General features: G+C 45.6%; 1 protein-coding gene across 1 annotated transcript; it reads left to right on the forward strand.

Annotated features, from left to right (window-relative positions):
- The first annotated feature begins 263 nt into the window (after positions 1-263).
- On the forward strand, positions 264-13,290 carry LOC139646217 (thrombospondin-1-like). Its single transcript, XM_071522162.1, has 23 exons — positions 264-464; positions 676-760; positions 974-1,536; positions 1,815-1,890; positions 2,256-2,339; positions 2,599-2,708; positions 3,057-3,182; positions 4,232-4,328; positions 5,230-5,403; positions 5,537-5,713; positions 5,824-5,997; positions 6,114-6,241; positions 6,364-6,516; positions 6,805-7,023; positions 7,179-7,286; positions 7,701-7,860; positions 7,980-8,098; positions 9,268-9,502; positions 9,703-9,930; positions 10,092-10,363; positions 10,478-10,575; positions 10,725-10,864; positions 11,261-13,290. The coding sequence occupies exons 2-23, from the start codon at positions 697-699 to the stop codon at positions 11,266-11,268; spliced, it is 3,513 nt and encodes a 1,170-aa protein (XP_071378263.1). The 5' UTR covers positions 264-464; positions 676-696; the 3' UTR covers positions 11,269-13,290.
- The last annotated feature ends 5,267 nt before the right edge of the window (positions 13,291-18,557 follow it).

An 18,557-nucleotide genomic window follows, 5' to 3' on the forward strand; every position in this document is an offset into this window, starting at 1 on the left:
TGGAAGACCCAGTGACCGGAAACCCTGGTCCATTAAAGTACGAGTCCAAGTCCAGAACTGAAGCTGGTCCCTCGTCCCACAGTGGAAAGTGTTTTTTTTTCTCCCTCTCTCTCTCTCCCTCTCTCTCCTCTCTCTGTGAGCTAAGAGGATAAGCTCGTCCCTTTTTCTCTCCTCGACGTGATTGGACGAGGCCACTTCTTAGGAATGGCATCAAACTATTTAAATAGCACTTTGTCCCCCCTCGGCTTAAAAAGGGAGTTTTTTAGCGGCCGACACCAGCAAGGACAAGTTTTCCATCAATAGAGAAGAACACGCAAGATATTCTATTCCTCTGCGCTTCACACTTGGACTTTTTTTTCTCTATTTAAAACAACGATATAAATTTATTCTCGAGGATTATTGCTGGATTTCTATATATTTGGGGATTTTATTATATTTTGTCTATTTTTGTTTTCGTTAAGCAGGTGAGTGGGGAATATTTTCATCTTCCTCTAGGAATGCACTGATTTTATATTTCAGCTGCAGTGGCATTAGATATTGAATTGTGGCAGATATTTAAACAACTTTTAATAGATGTTTTCAACCTGTTGTTCACTTGAGATATTCTAGTTTTGTTTGGCTTTGGCAAGAAGTTCAAAAATGTTTAGATTGTTGATTTTGTGTCGTTTCTTATAGGCAGCAAGTTGGTGTTTCACCATGAAGCTGACAGGGATTTTTTTGCTATTGATGCTTTGGACCTGCGAGAGCGCAAGAGTCGCAGGTGAGTTATAGAGGCGCTTTAGGCATCAGGATTCAACTTGAACTTGCAAAAACTTTTCAGAACATTTAGAATGCAGCATATTAAAAGAAATCATATTATTTCACATTATTTAAAAAAACAGATATGGTTCCAAAAGAGTTCATTCAGAGTGAAAACAATAGAAATCCGATGCAATGCCAGACAAAAGGCTCACTGCTTATTATTCACCCGCAGAGAGCCGAGATGACAATAGTGTGTACGACTTGTTTGAGCTCGTCCAAGTCCACAAGAAGAACCACGGGGTCACCCTGGTGAAAGGAGACGACCCGTACAGCCCCGCCTACAAGATGCTCAACCCGGACCTGATCCCCCCGGTCCCCGAGAGCGCCTTTAGGGACCTGATCGACTCCATCCACGCCGAGCGGGGATTCCTCCTGCTGCTCAACTTCAAGCAGTTCAAACGGACCCGCGGCAGCCTCCTGACCGTGGAGAAGCAGGACGGCTCCGGACCCGTGTTCGAGATCGTCTCCAACGGCAAGGCGAACACCTTGGACATAGTTTTCTCCACCGAGAACAAGCAGCAGGTGGTCTCCGTCGAAGATGTGGATCTGGCCACGGGCCACTGGAAGAATATCACGCTGTTCGTGCAGGAGGACCGGGCGCAGCTGTACGCGGGATGCGAGGAGGTGAACACCGCCGAGCTGGATGCGCCCATCCAGAGCATCCTGACGCAGGAGACTCCCGCCAGCGCGCAGCTCCGGATTGGCAAAGGAGCCACCATAAAAGACAGATTTATGGTGAGAGCACGAGACTTTATGGGCTGGAGATTGAATGATAAATCGGGGGGGATTGATTTATGATGCCAGTGAAGCCTGATGTCTTTTTTAAATGTTGTCACCCGAGGGATTAGTTTGAAATTCTAATGCGTAAAAGTGCGTAAAACCTATCCAAACGCGCAAAATACGCACATGTAGAACTTAATATGATGATTCGTCTAATGCTTTCTGTGTGATGCAATGTTGAGAGAGTTCATTTATTGTGTACACAGCGCTAAACTGCACATTGATACTTGCAGGGGGTGCTGCAAAACGTGCGCTTTGTGTTTGGAACCACTCTGGACGCCATCCTGCGCAACAAGGGATGCCAGAACTGTGAGTAATCATAACCGCGACATCTTGTGTGTTTACTCATCACTCAGTTGCCTTCTCCACTGCCAAATCACAGCAAGTCCTTATCAAAGAAATGTGTATAGGGCGCCTAATAGGCCTGATGTTGTCTACACGAAACACTCACTGTGAAGTTGTTTACCACTGGCCATGGAGGAATGCCAGTTTGCAAATATTTCTGTGTATTGTGTTGAAGTATGTCCACTGGGCTGGGCTGCATTAACTCATTACTTTTCATTGTAATTCAAGAGTGTGTGAACATGTGACACTTAATCTCTCAATGAATCGTTAAGGAGAGTCTGCTCAGATGAGTCTGCTGTGGTTGATTTATGCCTCTGCTACTCCTTCAGCCATGCCGACTGACACCATGCTCCTGGAGAACCTCAACGGCTCCTCGGCCATCAGAACTGAGTACACCGGCCATAAGACTAAAGGTAAACACGGTTGCTGTGGCTGTGACATGTGGACTTCCCATTATACCCTGTGAACCCACCCACAGCTTCACATCTGGTGATTAGACTCCAGTCTAGACTACACTAGACTGACTGGACTAAACTAGAATAGAATAGAATAGAATAGAATAGAACCGAGTAAGAATAATTGGTTTTCACAGTATTTACAGTTACAGGGCATGAAAAACTTTACCTAGTCCATTCATTAACATTCACCCTGTGTGTTTCTCCCCTGGTTAAGACCTGCAGATGGTCTGCGGCTTCTCCTGCGAGGACCTGGCCAGCATGTTTAAGGAGCTGAAGGGCCTTGGGGTGGTGGTCAAGGAGCTGTCCAATGAACTCCGCCAACTGGTGAGGAGGAAACCTGGGGAATGTCGGCCTACTGTTTCTGTCTGTTTGATGTGTGCGCTCTATGGGTTGCCATCACCACCTCTGTAACAGCGGTCCATCAAAATAATTTCCTTTCACAATATTCATTATATTCAGTGAGGGAAATATGGTAAATGGTCTTTATGTTAAGGTTTCTCCTGTAATTGAAAGCTTGTTTATTTTTAACCAAACTGGGGTTGGGAATTATTTGGAATTGATGCTGAAACTTCACCACCTCCTACACGTCACCATCCTTCAAAAACTCTTTGCACCGTATTCACACTGCTATCTTTTTTTCCCCCTGTCTGTCTCCTGCCCCCTCCGGCCCAGACTGACGAGAACAAGCTCATTAAGAACCGCATCGGCATTCACAGCGGCGTCTGCATCCACAACGGCATCGTCCACAAGAACAGGGACGAGTGGACGGTGGATGACTGCACCGAGTGCACTTGTCAAGTAAGTCAAGACTGTGCCTGTGTGTATATTGTGCCTCGAGTACTTCAACACACGTGTGAGTGGATGCACACTAGGACTGACTTGTTTGTACAGGCACACACACACACATAAAGGCAACCATACCCAAGACACAGACACACACACTCAGCATCACTCAGCTCATCCAGTCAGTAATTGGTAGTGGTGTGAAGGCCTGGCAGCGGGCCAACAGCACTTATTGTTGTAATGAGGAGTCTATACAGCTCAGAAGTTCAGCTCTAGTGCGGCCTAGAGGGACTTGACCAGACTTTTAGCAGTGCCTTGCCTCTAATTAAGAACCAGACCTTGGCCCTGACAAGTGCAAAGGAGAGGTGGGTTCAGGTGAAGAATACCTTGGGGGGGTAGAATCCCTCTGCAGTTCACGATAAGTCTTTATTCCCTCTTCTACTCTTACACCAGTTGTCCCTATTTCCCCTTCCCATCTCTGTCAGTGATCAGATCCAGCAGGGAGGGCATTAGCATGCATGGGTAGAGAGAGGTTTTTTTTTTTTATCTATCCCTGAGTCATTCACAGTGTACCCACACAGGTTGTGCTGGCAGGCTGGCTTTACTTGTTCGGGGCTCAGTGCCCAGCGCTGCTCCAAAGTGAAACTAACCTCCATTATTAGGACTCTGGCCTCATTCCCACCCTCCCCTGACCCAGTAGGCAGGTGGCTGTCCGCGGGGGGGCTCCGTTTCCAGCCAAAATTCTGCCTTTCAGTTTTTCTGGCACGGTCAACCTGGACAAACTCGGATGTAGCGCAGGAAACTTAATAGGATAGTTGCACGGACATGGATTAAACCTTGTCCGGGACTAAAATTGCCTTGAAAGATGCACTAATTTAAGTTGATTTACACAACAATCATGCCTACATCAGTGACACCGTTCCAAAGCATCTCAGTTCCATTTTCAAATGGGGAATTGACGCACCCCATCCACTGGATTTAGAAGAAAAGTGTAGCAACATTAGGGGATGTCCTTATATTTGAGCTTATGACTAACCATGGTCTTTATCTCTGTACTTGGGTAGAACTCTGCTACTGTTTGCCGCAAGATCTCCTGCCCCCTGATCCCCTGTGCTAATGCGACTGTTCCCGATGGAGAGTGCTGCCCACGCTGTGGGACGCGTAAGTACACGAATCATTCCTGTTCTCTAAAACCCTACTCATATTGTTAGAATCTCTACAGCCATAGCAAAGCAAAGCAGGGTTATGTAGACCTGCTACTGTATAAACTGCCCTTGTAAACTGGAATGTATATGTTTCTAAAACAGACTGGGCATTCAAACACTGCCCCATTTACTGAGAAAGCCATTTCAATGTTATTTGCCATATAAAACAAAACCCACAAATATTCCCCGAGATGTAAAGGTTTCTATTCAAGAGCAAACATGTTAATTTTAGAGATGATTTAACTGCAATAACATCCCAGCAAATGAAAGGGCGCTTGTGTTTTTGGAACATTGGCGCTTTGTGCCCCAAAACATCTTTGAATCTTCAAGTTGTAATGGGCGTAATTTGCCAAATTGGTTAAAGCGGGATGGAAAATTGCTTGGCTGTTTAGTGAAGCCATCTTCTACATGAGGAGAAGTGACATGTTCTGCATACCTATGCGGGCTGGGCTGCAATGCTTCCCTAAAACCTAAATAAACAGGGGGAGCCACATTCATCCCTTACCTTGGCCACTTGCTGAAGTCATTACACGCCCAGGGCCGTGTTTGCAAAATCTGTTTCCTCTTTAGGAAAACATAAGTCAATGGGGCATCCCTGTGTGTTCTGAGGACAGTGGCCCTCTCTATTTCTCCTGCCTCTCTCAGTGTGCTGGTCTCTGCCCTTCCTCTCAACAGAGGGCCTTCTCTCTCGCTCTAAGTCCCAGCTAAATCCACACTATTAGCCCTCTGCTTTAAGAGCTTTCCCTCCTCACTTAGGGCCAAGGGAGGGGGGGGTTGCTCCCTCGCTGGAATAGCTCTTTTATTGTCTCCCTCTTCCCCTCTCGCTCTCTCTTTCTCTCCCTCTCCCTCCTCCTCAGTGAGGGACTTTGCAGAGGACGGCTGGTCGCAATGGTCTGAATGGACCCATTGTTCCGTGTCGTGTGGGCGGGGCATCCAGCAGCGTGGGCGCTCCTGCGACCGCATCAATAACAACTGTGAGGGCACCTCTGTGCAGACCCGCGACTGCTACCTCCAGGAGTGTGACAAGCGCTGTGAGTTAACACCGCCCGCTCTCATCCTTCAACTACATATAACTGAACGAGTGGATAGTGTTCAATGGTTAGAGCGACACGCACGTAGCTCATGACTTAAGACTGACTTTTGACCTTTCTTTGCGACGTTCAGTCAAGCAGGACGGCAGCTGGAGCCACTGGTCGCCGTGGTCGTCCTGCTCCGTCACCTGCGGCGCCGGCGTCATCACCCGTATCCGCCTCTGCAACTCCCCCACCCCCCAGCTGGGAGGCAAGGACTGCGAGGGAGAGGGCCGGCAAACCGAGAAGTGTCAGAAGTCTCCTTGCCCCAGTAAGGCACCACCATTTGATGTTCATTTTCATTATAGTTAACAAGACATGGCTGTCTGCATCGATGTGTCAGAAATTCATTATGTAACATCTCTTCCTTGTCTCCCTCAGTCAAGGGCAACTGGGGACCCTGGTCGCCATGGGATACCTGCACTGTCACCTGCGGAGGTGGCACCCAGACCCGTAAGCGCCTGTGCAACGACCCCGCACCAAAATATGGCGGCAAAGAGTGTGTTGGTGATGCTAAGGATACCCAGCTGTGCAATAAGAAATCCTGTCCCATTGGTGAGGCATTTTGACCGTCAGCAAAGCTTCTACATTTGTTACATCTGTATGATACTAGGGCTCCTTTATATGCTATGTCTTGAGTCTTGTCTTATGAGTCAACATTGGTTTTTCAGATGGGTGTCTGTCCAACCCCTGCTTTGCTGGAGCCAAGTGCACCAGCTTCCCTGATGGCTCCTGGAAGTGTGGGAAGTGCCCAACTGGCTACACCGGCAATGGTATCAAGTGCAAGGATATCGATGAGGTAAGAATTCCTTTGTGTTACGATTTATTAGGCTACCCATTTTGTTGCATATTGTAACAACTACCAACACTCCAATTTAACAATCACAAATGGTTTCATTGTCGCTTTTACCCTAAAAACAGTGCAAGGAGGTCACTGACGCTTGCTTTGAGTTCAACGGTGTGCACCGCTGTGAGAACACAGACCCCGGTTACAACTGCCTGCCCTGCCCACCCCGCTACTCCGGACCCCAGCCCTTCGGCAAGGGTGTGGAGGAGGCTGCCTCTAAGAAACAGGCAAGTACAGTCCTGTCTTTCTGTGGAGCTGCCAATCAGAGCACAGCAGAGGGCAAAGGCCCTGCCATATCTATGAGTTCATCTGATTGATGACAAGTAGATCTACAAGTCGATCTGACGGATGACAAACACTGATAACAGAAACAGTTGCTCCAAGGCAGATTTAGGCTTGCGTCTGCCGTGCGCGACCACGTTCATCTGGCCTTTCAGACCTCCTCGGAGCCACGAACAGAATGTCATGAACTCGGACGGACTGTCATCAATCTCTCCTCTCCCCTCTTCCTCCAGGTGTGCACGCCCCGTAACCCCTGCCTCGACGGGAGCCACGACTGCAACAAGAACGCCCGCTGCAACTACCTCGGACACTTCGCCGAGCCCATGTTCCGCTGCGAGTGCAAGCCCGGCTACGCTGGGAACGGCCATATCTGCGGAGAAGACACAGATCTGGACGGATGGCCCAACGCCGACCTGGTGTGCGTGGAGAACGCCACCTACCACTGCAAGAAGGTAGGTAGTGGTGGAACAGCAAGGCTCAGAAGTCACTGTTGGTATTGGCAAGATCTTGCAGAGTAAAAGTCAAATGAAGCCTGGAGTATGTATGATTATTATGATCTCTGACTGTGATATATGCAGCGTCTGACTTTGTGTTGTCTGTTCTGCAGGACAACTGCCCCAACCTCCCTAACTCTGGCCAGGAAGATTACGACAAGGACGGCACCGGAGATGCTTGTGACAATGACGATGACAACGATGGCATTCCTGATGATAGGGTAGGTGGAAATCTCCTGCTATGGCCAGTGCAATGGACAAGGGAGCGAGTGTGTGTGTTCACGTAACCTGTGACTGTGATTTTATATTCATCATTCATGCTGGCTAATAAGAAGGCAGGTGGAAAGGGGCGCCTAGGGGGGCTAGGGGGGGCTGGGGGTTGCAGCAGGAAGGCAAATGTTTCTCCCTGGTCTGAGCCAAAACCTCAAATTCCAACACAGAGGTACAATTCTGAAGGAGCTACAGTATGCCCGGCTAAACCCAACATTAGATTTGGGACAGAGCCTAAAAATAAAGCACCTTTTCATCCCGGATCGCTCCCTCCCAGTAAATACATCCACAAATGACAAGCACTGCACCTGAAAATCTATCCATTCTCCTCATCACTCCACTCTCTCTCTCTCTCTCTGAAACAGGACAACTGTCCGTTCATCTACAACCCCAGGCAGTATGACTATGACCGCGATGACGTGGGTGACCGCTGTGATAACTGCCCCTACAATAGCAACCCAGACCAGACAGACACAGACAACAATGGAGAGGGAGATGCCTGTGCTGTGGACATCGATGGAGATGGTGAGGACCTGAAACATTAATAAAAATGGTGCTCGGGACGTGTTGGAGGAAGATCATGCTTTTTAAAAACATATGATAAACTTTAACCACCTTTTAACATATGTCCATTCATTCCACAGGCATTCTGAATGAGAAGGACAACTGTCCCTATGTGTACAATGTTGACCAGAGAGACACAGATCTGGATGGGGTGGGAGATATGTGCGATAACTGCCCTCTGGAACATAATCCAGATCAGGTGTGTACACACCCACACACACACACACACACACACACACACAAAACACACACTACCCTTCCCCATTTCCTTCCACCTCACCCACCAACAATAATCCACATTGATCCCCCTGCCTTTCTGTAGAGCTGAGCATATATCTCTCTTTCAATTGAGACAGAGCCTCGGTGATTAGCCCTGTGTGGTTGTCTAAACTTTATCACGCAATGTGAAGATGGAGCAAATCCCATGCACAGCTCAAGGGCACATCAGTTCAATAAGGCGTGGTGGGGGGCTAGGGGCCTTTTCAATGGCCCATTGACGTTAGCTGATCTGGCTGATGCGAGGGAAGAGAGGCCCTAGGCTGGTTATTACTGTGGAATGGGCTGGCCCAGGGCTGTGTGCGTGCCCCACCGGCAAACCACGGGCCTACCCAGTCCACCTGTGCCATGCTACACTGAGGAGTAGGAATGTGTTGAACAACGGGACTCAGTTAAGGGGGGGGGGGGTCCAAATCCACACACATGTGGTCTTCAAAAGAGTGAATTGCACACTGCAATTAAAGGCCCAAACAGACAAGTCTGAACTTGCAAGCAGCTATATTATTCTGTTTGTTGTTCCAAAGAGTACAAACAAGTGCAGCAAAGTGCCTTCTGCAAATGTTGTGGTCATATTCAGATGTTTTATAGTGCCATTTTGATTCTAAATAGTCACCTAAATCCCCACATCCCATCCCTCCTGTTACTTCCTTCCATTCTTGCCCCCTTGCCCCTATTCTGTCTAGCCCTGTCAAGCATGGCTAGCATGCCTTCGCTGTTCGCTGGGGAGGCTGGCGGTGCTCATCAAACAGATTGGAGTAGGAGGAGCAAGACAGTCGTGTGGAGGGATGTTTGATTGTCAGGAGATGAAAACTGCCGACAGACTTTGGACAAATTGAGCTTGGCAGGTTTACAGAGGCAAAGAGTGACTGGAGCCTAAGGAAAACCCTTAATGAAAGCAGGGGAGGAGAGGAGATGAAAGAGAAAGGGCTGTCGAACAGCACAGTGGTGAAATGAAATGAGCGTGGTGGAATGTAATCACTAACGTTAGCGTACTAATGCTAGATTCCCCCTTCGAGCTGTATATTAAGTCAAAACGTGTGTTGTTAGGCAAATGTTAGGCAAAATGCTGACATCATACTCACAACGTTACAGGTGGATTCAGATGATGACCGCGTTGGAGACAAGTGTGACAGCAACCAGGACATCGATGAGGACGGACACCAGAACAACCTGGACAACTGCCCCTACATCCCCAACGCCAACCAGGCCGACCACGACAAGGACGGCAAGGGAGACGCCTGCGACCATGATGATGATAACGACGGCATCCCTGATGACAAGGACAACTGCAGACTGGCCTTCAACCCTGACCAGCTGGACTCTGATGGTGAGTGTTATGGAACGTGGTTCGAGCTGAACAGATCTGGTTTGTCTTGCACGGTTTTGATCCAGCAATAAACAAAAACGGCTCATATGGCTTGGGCAATGAGATGAACTGGATGTGTTTGTGCTGGGCTAAAAATAATAGCATGCCTGCAGGTCTTTCCAGGACATTATCATTAATGAATATATATATATATTTACCAGGTGATGGCCGTGGAGATGCTTGCAAAGACGACTTTGACCAAGACAACGTGCCTGACATCTACGATGTGTGTCCGGAGAACTTCGACATCAGCGAGACAGACTTCCGCAAGTTCCAGATGGTTCCCCTGGATCCCAAAGGCACCTCCCAGATCGACCCCAACTGGGTCGTCCGCCACCAGGGCAAAGAGCTGGTCCAGACTGTCAACTGCGACCCTGGCATCGCTGTCGGTAAGTAACATGTGGAACTCATTTTAATTTGCAGTGCTATGTAGCTGCACAATGCAAATCAGTGTGGTCAGTTTTATCTACATAATTTTGAACATATGATTTAGACAGGTAGAACACCTAAGTTCTTGGTTTTCTCTAACTTGCAATTTTTCCCTCACCAGGTTACGATGAGTTCAACGCAGTCGACTTCAGCGGGACATTCTTCATCAACACAGAGAGGGATGATGATTACGCCGGCTTTGTGTTCGGCTACCAGTCCAGCTCCAGGTTCTACGTGGTGATGTGGAAGCAGATCACACAGACCTACTGGTCAAATAAACCCACCAAGGCCCAGGGCTACTCCGGCCTGTCCATCAAAGTGGTCAATTCCACCACTGGCCCAGGAGAGCATCTCAGGAACGCCCTCTGGCACACAGGGAACACCCCAGGACAGGTAACACATCTCATGGATTTTATGGAGAGGTTCTAGCCCCCAAAGAACCAATTTTATCTCTGAATGGCATTATGTGAAAAGTTAAACACGTCTGTTTATCTCTCCATGCTTTAGGTCCGCACTCTTTGGCACGACCCTAAGAATGTTGGATGGAAAGACTTCACTGCCTACAGATGGCATCTGATCCACAGACCAAGAACAGGACATATTAGGTAGGCAGACGGTATCAATTAGTCCAAGTAGAGATGAAAAGAGATCGGATGTTTACTCTATGCAAGTGGTTCAAGCTTTTTGTGGTTTAAATAATAAGGATCCCCAGCTGTGCATCTGACTAACTTTCCTTTTCCCTTGATCCCTACAGAGTTGTGATGTATGAGGGCAAGAAGATCATGGCAGATTCTGGTAGCATCTATGACAAGACATATGCAGGTGGCAGACTAGGTCTTTTTGTCTTCTCACAAGAGATGGTATACTTCTCAGACCTCAAGTATGAATGCAGAGGTAAGGAAATTATATAAAATTATATAAAATCAAATCAAAATGTGATTGCAAAAGTAATCTCCCAGCAAATATTTGGTGGCCACGTCCAATCCCCAAGACCAACCCTGTCCAACCCTTTACATGACGTCAACATCAACCCAAACAAGCATAACATTTTCACAATATAATGTGGCATGGTAAAAATTCATATTTAAACAGCTTTGGATACTGAATGGTTGGTGCAAGTCATTGTCAACATCTATTCAATGTCAAAAATTTGCTGGGTTTGTTCACAATTCCCCACTGTATAGAAAATCAATGAATCAATCAATAATGATCAAATAACTTGTTTTGACGAGTAATCAAACTAATCATGTTTTCCTCTGTTTTCTTTTTCTTTTTCTTTTTTTTTTACAGATGCATAAATGCACGGCGCAGGAAGCTCTGAGGAATGCACCTTTCTGTATAAAGTATGAACTTATGTATTCCGATGCAAAGTCCAGGGACCGATTTATCTCCGCGACTCTTTCTTCTGCGGCACGCACACCCGGACGGGGCGAAGGGCGTGTGGTCAGCCTCAGGGTAACTTGAAGCTGGTTTGGGCAGAGAACCAACCGGCTGACTGCCAGTTGAGGATCAGAGAGCCCCTTCTCCCCCCCCCCCCACCCCTACTATCCACCCAGAGCAGGGAGAGCTGGGGAAAAAAAAAAAAAACACCCCCATGCCCTCTAGCTTTGCCAATGGGACACCAACACCTTTCTATCCCAGCTCTCCCTGCTTTCTTGCTCTCTGAAAGACCTCATTCATCTCTGTGCGGGAACGGCTCCCCATAGACGACTATGCACTTCCAAACCTTTACATCTCTCTCTCTCTCTCTGTCTTTCTCTCTCTCTCTCTCTCTTCTTCTGCCTTTGTGCCTTTCTACCTTACTTTCTGGATGGACATCCCAAAGAAAAGACTGATGAAATATTCCCTTTGCTATACCAGATCTGCCAGGATGTAGAATCTGAGTGTTACGACTCTGAGGACTCAAAGAATGAAGAACGCAATAACATCTATTTTTTTTGCTTCTTTGTTTTCTGTTAGGATGGCTTTTGATTTAAAAAAGCTGTTGGGAGTGAGTATAGGAGTAATAGGAGTAATTGGAGGAACATTATTGTGGATGTTTGTGTTTTTGTATGTGGAAGACTGGTTTTAGATGCAACAAGAAATTGCGTGCTTACTCATTTTCCTAAGAATCCATATAGAGATGTATTGTGCAGGCAAAATTACAAAATTACATTGAAAACACAATGTTGCAAGTATCACCGGCTTTGTGCCAGGCATTAGAATGATGTTGGTTAACTGAACAACTCTCAGGGTGAGATGGAAGTGACCGTCTTAGCATATCAAACCAGTATGAAAAAATATGGGAGGATCATATTAAACTGAAATTTGCCAGAGCCAGTGTTCCCTCTGAAACACTCCCCCTCCTCACACCAAAACCTATATGGATTGATGAGAAACATTCAATAGAGGTATCTCCCTCAGCTTTTGAGGCTTTAAATTTAAAATTATGTAAATAAATGTAATTTATTGACTCTTGCCTACAATGTAGGCAGCAAAGGAAATTGGAATACTTTAAAAAAGCGAAAGATTCACCCCGTATTCCCCCCAAGGTACAGTCAGGTGTGATGGTGCCAGCAGTAGGATGCATGCTCTCGTCAATGTCTATCACCTCCTGCTCTAAACAGTGAATTAGGTATTAGACAAGTCTTCAGATAGGGCTACTTAGTATGAAACGTATGTGACCTGTGTGCCTTTTCTTCAGAGAGAGATGAAAAACAAAGGAAATCTTTGATGTACAAATATTACCTCATCGCTGTTGTATAATTTGATCAAACACAAACACCACCTAAGTACTTTTTCATATGCTTTTGAAACGATGGACATCTTACTGCTACTGTAGCATGAGCTGTAAATAGTATGACATTTCTTCTAAAAACACACAACCCAACTCCCAATCCCGTGATCTACCCCAGTGAAAGAGACAGTACAATGGGAGAGTTTTTACAAATAATTTGCTTTATTATGTATGTCCAATGCTCTTTCTAGCGGATAAATTATTGTTCTGTTTTGTCTTAGCTGTTTGTGAGAGGTTGATTTGCGTGTGTGTGAGTGTGTAGATAAATGCTATTTAAATAATTTATCGGGATTCGTTGCCTAAGAAAGGGGGCGTGTCCATCTGTATAAACGGTTTGCACACTGACGTGAGGATGTTCTGTTCTTTATCGTTTTTACCTTTTTTTTTGTTATTGTGTATCGATGTTACCATTATTTTTGTACAATTAGTGTTGCTTGTCTGTAAACATTTTTACTTAGTTGTACAAAGCAAAAATGCTGTTTTTATTCATAGCAATTATTTTGTTACATACTTCAAGAACAATAAATAGTTGTTAAAATTCTCAGCCTCTTGTCTGTGGTTTTGTCTTGAACATGTCACACTGGAATTATTTTACCATTCAAGTTAGTCTGTTGGTGATCAAGAGTTTTGGCAATGAAGCCATCAAAACAACAGCACTGTACATAACCCTGTCTAGAACTTGTTTAGATGACGTGGAAATAGAAGCATGGTTTATATTAAACTCAAAATGTTAGATGACTCATGCCAGACACTTATTCCAACCAGAAGTCATCACGAAGAAGACCGGCTTTCATTACATCTACTGTAGCCTGAACGCAATACTCAATACTTGGATGCTCAACACTTGCACAGTCAAAGTCAGAATTATTCCCCGGTGTAGAGAGACTAACGGAGGCCTTTCTCTCAGCAAAAGGCACACATGGTCTCTGTGATGAAGGCCACATGAGGAATGTGGCACAGCAGTCTCTTCCTGAGCTTGATCTGCCTGACCTCTCTGTGATCTGGACAGACCTTTGTGCAAAAGGTTAAACAACACTGAGAGCAAATATTAGGCCGACACAAACCTTGACATTGACTGGCTGGTTTTTGGGCTGCAGGGACTAAAATAGCCCACCGGTAAAACTATACTTCATCATACTCCTATCACTGTTGTGTGGTCATGATTAAAGAATATGTGCAGACATTTAACATGGTAATCTGCAGAATCTTGTGCGTTTTTTATTATTTTGGCGACATTAACATCAGACACCCGCCAAATGTGACTGTCGGGTGAGCAAAGTTTGCCCAAAATGTAGAAAAATCACCAGTTGAGGTTACGGTGATACATATGCACTGTCCAGTTTATGTCCCTTATGCCTTTTTTTTACCACAGCGCAAGATATGAGCACCAGAGCCAAAGTCAGGTCAGTCAGTCATCAGACTCTTAACTCCTAACACCAAATGTCACTCTCACCCTCGTATTGAGTGATACTTGCTCGGCCAGTGCTACAGTCTTGCTTATGTGTGTAAGCTTTGCAACTGCAGTGGCTAATGTATCCGTGACAAAATATTTTTTGCCGATGAATATTTTAGTTACAACTACATTGAGCTAGCAAAGAAGTTTTGTGTAACAAGCGTGGAATGAAGTTTGGATAATGCTAACGAAACATTTTGGCTAACAGGCTACTGTGATACTGAAAGACAGCTAACCTACTGGAGCATAGCAATATAGTGGAGTGGAACTATTCTTCTTGACAATACATTTAGTAAATGATGTGTTTATCCTGGTTATTCCAGGACTGTAGTTAGTAACAGCAACAGTTGCTGCTGCACACCTAGCTAGGCGCTATGGGACTGGACAGCATCTGTGTTTCCACCTTTGTGACCACTTCCCAGGCACTGTATTTACAAGATAGTTTCAAAACAAATTGTTTTGATATGAAATATTGTTACCAAGGAAAACATTAAACAGGGCGGCCTAACCGCACACTGTCTCACTTTAGCTTGTCCACCCTGAGGCTAGATAAAACTGTCAAACTGGGAGCATATTGTTGGAGTTAAGAGGCCAGCAGACACATAATAACAGAGGTGGTGTGTTGCGGCAAGCGAATTGGAGACATTGCAACCAAAGGAGGAAAAAATGATATTTCAATGAGAACTGGCGAGCAAGGCAAGATGCGCAACTAGCTGGTTTTTGAGCCGTCTTGCCAAACCGTGTATCATATTTAGCCTTTAACGCTGATTTAAAAAAGTGTCTGGTAAAAAATGGGAGTGGCTGGTAAAATAGCTCTACAAGACAGGCTAGTGGAAAAAGTTAATTTCCCACCCTGTACATTAATCCACAGCAAACCAGGCATTTATTTATATGCAAACATTGTGGATTATTACTTGAAGGCAAGAGGTTATTCATGCTGTTTAACCATAGCAGGCTGTTTATTGGTTGATGACTGAAGCTCTCACGCTCCTCGGCTGGCTGTCCCAAAACACTCACATGTTTACTCTGACCTCTTTAGACTGTGTGACAGGACGTGAGTGTTTGCCACATAGAAAATCCCCATCAGTTTATAGAGCACAGCCAACTTATGAATTTTGTCTCCAGACAAAGTCTAACTCTGAAAACCTTAAAATGATATATTAGATGCTCCTCATGTTTGGGAAATGAACATAATGATTTTAGGTGACACATAGATCTATGTCTAGACAGCATCTCCTGAAACTATATTTACAACTAAGATCCTCTTTGTTTCACTAATTCAAATATCTTCAAACATCTCAGTCCCAAGATGCTTTTTGGAAAGCTACTTAGTCTTTTTTAAGCCCTTATTTAGGCACAGGCAAGTTAACTAAGGACACATTTGCTGGGAGAAGAAGTGTTTTTGCATTTGGCTACTGCAGGTCTTCTGGCACTGTCAGATCTTAGTAGCCTCACTCTAGGACACCTTGATTGTAGGTGTTGAGGAAGGCAAGAGTGTCTCTCATTCTCTACCCCCCTCTTAGATTTTCCCAGCAGGCCCGGGGATATAAACCGGCAACCTTCCGGTGGCGAGCTCCTACCACGACCACTTGCCAGACTCCTCAAGATTCCTCAAATAGACTCCTCAAGTAATGACAGACCAAAGTTCAGAAGACCTGTCCAATTACCTCCAAGACCTTTAATAGGCCTGCAAAAGAGTTTGTTAGCAAGTCATTCACTGTAAAAGTATATGAGCATCGGCCTTGAACTGTAGTGACTAATGCAAAGGGCTGATGAATGGAACAAAGGCCGTCCGCCCTGGAGTTACAACGCCTTTATTTAGTTACTGTAATCCACCCAGGGAAGTGGACAGAGTGCGGTTCCCTCACAAGACCCGCTGCCGCAAGGCCTCAAACCGCGAATGATGCATTCGGTCTGGCTTCCCCTTCGCCTCCCATCTCTCATTCGACACCTTTGTGCATTGAAGTGTTAGAGTGCTATATTAAGGTGGAGGACCCCCCACTGAATACCACTTCCCCTCCTACCATGCGGTTCTGTAAGCGCTGGAACAGTAAGACACCACCTGTACATACAGCATTTGAGACTCAAACAAGAATAAAATAACATTTGCTTGAACAGTAAAGACTTGGTGAAAATAAGTCTGGAATGCGGCATAGTCGAGGCATTTTCTTTTTCGTTATGGTGTTATTGGGGTGTGTGTGTGTGTGTGTGTGTGGGTCCAGCTTTCTCTGGACAGAGTTCTCACTGCTGTTTAGGAGACTCTTACTCTCAAGTTTGGATTTATCACATCCTGTGGGCGGAAAAGATTCCTCCCAGAATTTCATTTGGTAAACAGTGAATCTACAGCATCTCAATTAGTAAGGATGGGACAATCTCTGTTGCAGCCCCACATTGTGATTTAGGCGGATAAGACTGGTGGATTTTTACATAAAAATCTTGCCTTGTGCAGCTTTAAGTGTCAGACAGTCAGCTGGGTGTCTCTGTACATCAACAGTCAGTGAATGACAGCAGACTTTTGGACACACGCTTTTCTCATAGCTACTCTCAGGATCATCAGATTCAAAACAAGGACCTTGGACACAGAGTTTCTCAAACCTAAAGGCGCCCCTCGGCCCAACGGTGTGTGTGTGTGCCCTGTGCACAGCTGTGAATAACAATCAAGGTGCTGGCAACAGCAGGGAGACAAGTCCACTCAAAACAGGGGCAGTTTTGCTGCACACTTGAAGTATCGGACCATAATTTCTTCAATTATTAGTACTTTTCAGAAGGATTGGAGCGAACATTTCGCATCTAGCTTCGCTCATCCTCCTCCATCCCTAGCTTAACTTTATGAGCATTGCACCAATAGTACTTTGTATCATGGCAACAATGAAACAAAGAAAAGGCTCTTTTGATTATGTCAGGCCTGGTGACATAACGGCCGAATAATCACATAAACACCTTGGCTACTGTTCGTAATACCTCTCCCTAAGGCCCCATAAAATTCCCCCTACAGAACAATACGGTTTCTGTGATTGTTGGCAGTGGCAGTGGGATTCCTGACGAGGATGAGCCCCGACCTCTGAACCCTGAGCCGACTGCACCTGGTGAACTCAAACAGGCAGTGAGTATTTTGATGGAAAAAGGTGACCTTCTATGCTTTGAAGCATAGGGAAGGGTGAAGACCTCATCTCAAAACATCATTATAAAGATGTTATATATCTTTGCTCTTATGTTGGCATGCCTCTAGGGCAATGAGATGTTATGAAAAGAAAGTTCACAATGACAAAGAAAGGGACAACAAGGTGAAAAGGTGTTGATCATTTTCAGGTGCCTGGTATGTGAACCACACATTGAGATCTAATCACCGGCATTTTCTCGAGGTGGTGACTGAGACGTGTCATCCATGTTCGCCTGCCTCCTGAACCTTCCCACATCTGCGGTGTGTTACTTCTCTGTGCATTACCTCTGTTTGTTTTTCCCCCTGTCTTCTTCTGGACACAAGTGAGGCAGAGAAACCATCTGAATAGCAAAAAAGACGAACGTTCCAAAACAGCCCAAAGAGGACCACATTGGCCGCTCGGGGTGTGTGACCAGGATTCCATTATGGATGGAACTCTTTGTTGTTCCCCTTTATTGCTTTGAGAAGTAATGCCAAATGCCTGCTTTTGCTCCGCAGTCTGGAAACACCACGCACGTGCTCTCCTCGACTTTCGTATGCAATTCTTCCGCTATTCAGGTCAAGCACAGGGAGATAGAATCTCTTTTTCACGTGTGGCTTGGTGCTGAAAATGTTGAAATTCATACAGGTTTCCACGCACAACATACCGCATTTAATAGTGGTGCAGAATGTAGAACAGCTTTCCTTGTCTCTGTGCAAGTCCCTCCTCCTTTCTTTAAACTCATTTATTGAAACAAGGGAAAACTTGTCTTGTAGGTCACTCTAGGTTTTTTCCAGTGTATGAAAAGTCAGGTATCTTGTTACCTTATTTTGTGATCTAGCATTGTAAAGTATATTGTTCTATATTTTGGGATGGAAAGTGCCCAGAAGCGTCCCTACAGTTAAAAACAAAACAGAGAGGTAACATCACTTCTAAGGAATGATAACTGCTAACTTCTGATGTTTTGTTGACACACATAAGGAGGTTTCACTCCCTTCTCGAGGCTGGAAACCACCGGCCCATTTTTCCCCACAGAGTAAGCTGTGGTTCCGGGAATTGGCATCTGTGATTAAATGAATTTAATTGTACTTTTTTGTCACTACTTCAAAAGCGAACCGCCTCATCATAACATGGAAATGTGAATATCGCGCAGCTGTTTTTCCAATGTGTTGCAGGTATGAGGGACTGCCGGTTTTGACGATAAACCTGCACTCTAAG

This window comes from Centroberyx affinis, unplaced genomic scaffold (genome assembly GCF_046629955.1).
Source record: "Centroberyx affinis isolate AG114_WGS23_722 - 3 ecotype Tasmania unplaced genomic scaffold, CSIRO-AGI_Caff_v1 ptg000963l_1, whole genome shotgun sequence".
Lineage (NCBI taxonomy): Eukaryota > Metazoa > Chordata > Actinopteri > Beryciformes > Berycidae > Centroberyx > Centroberyx affinis.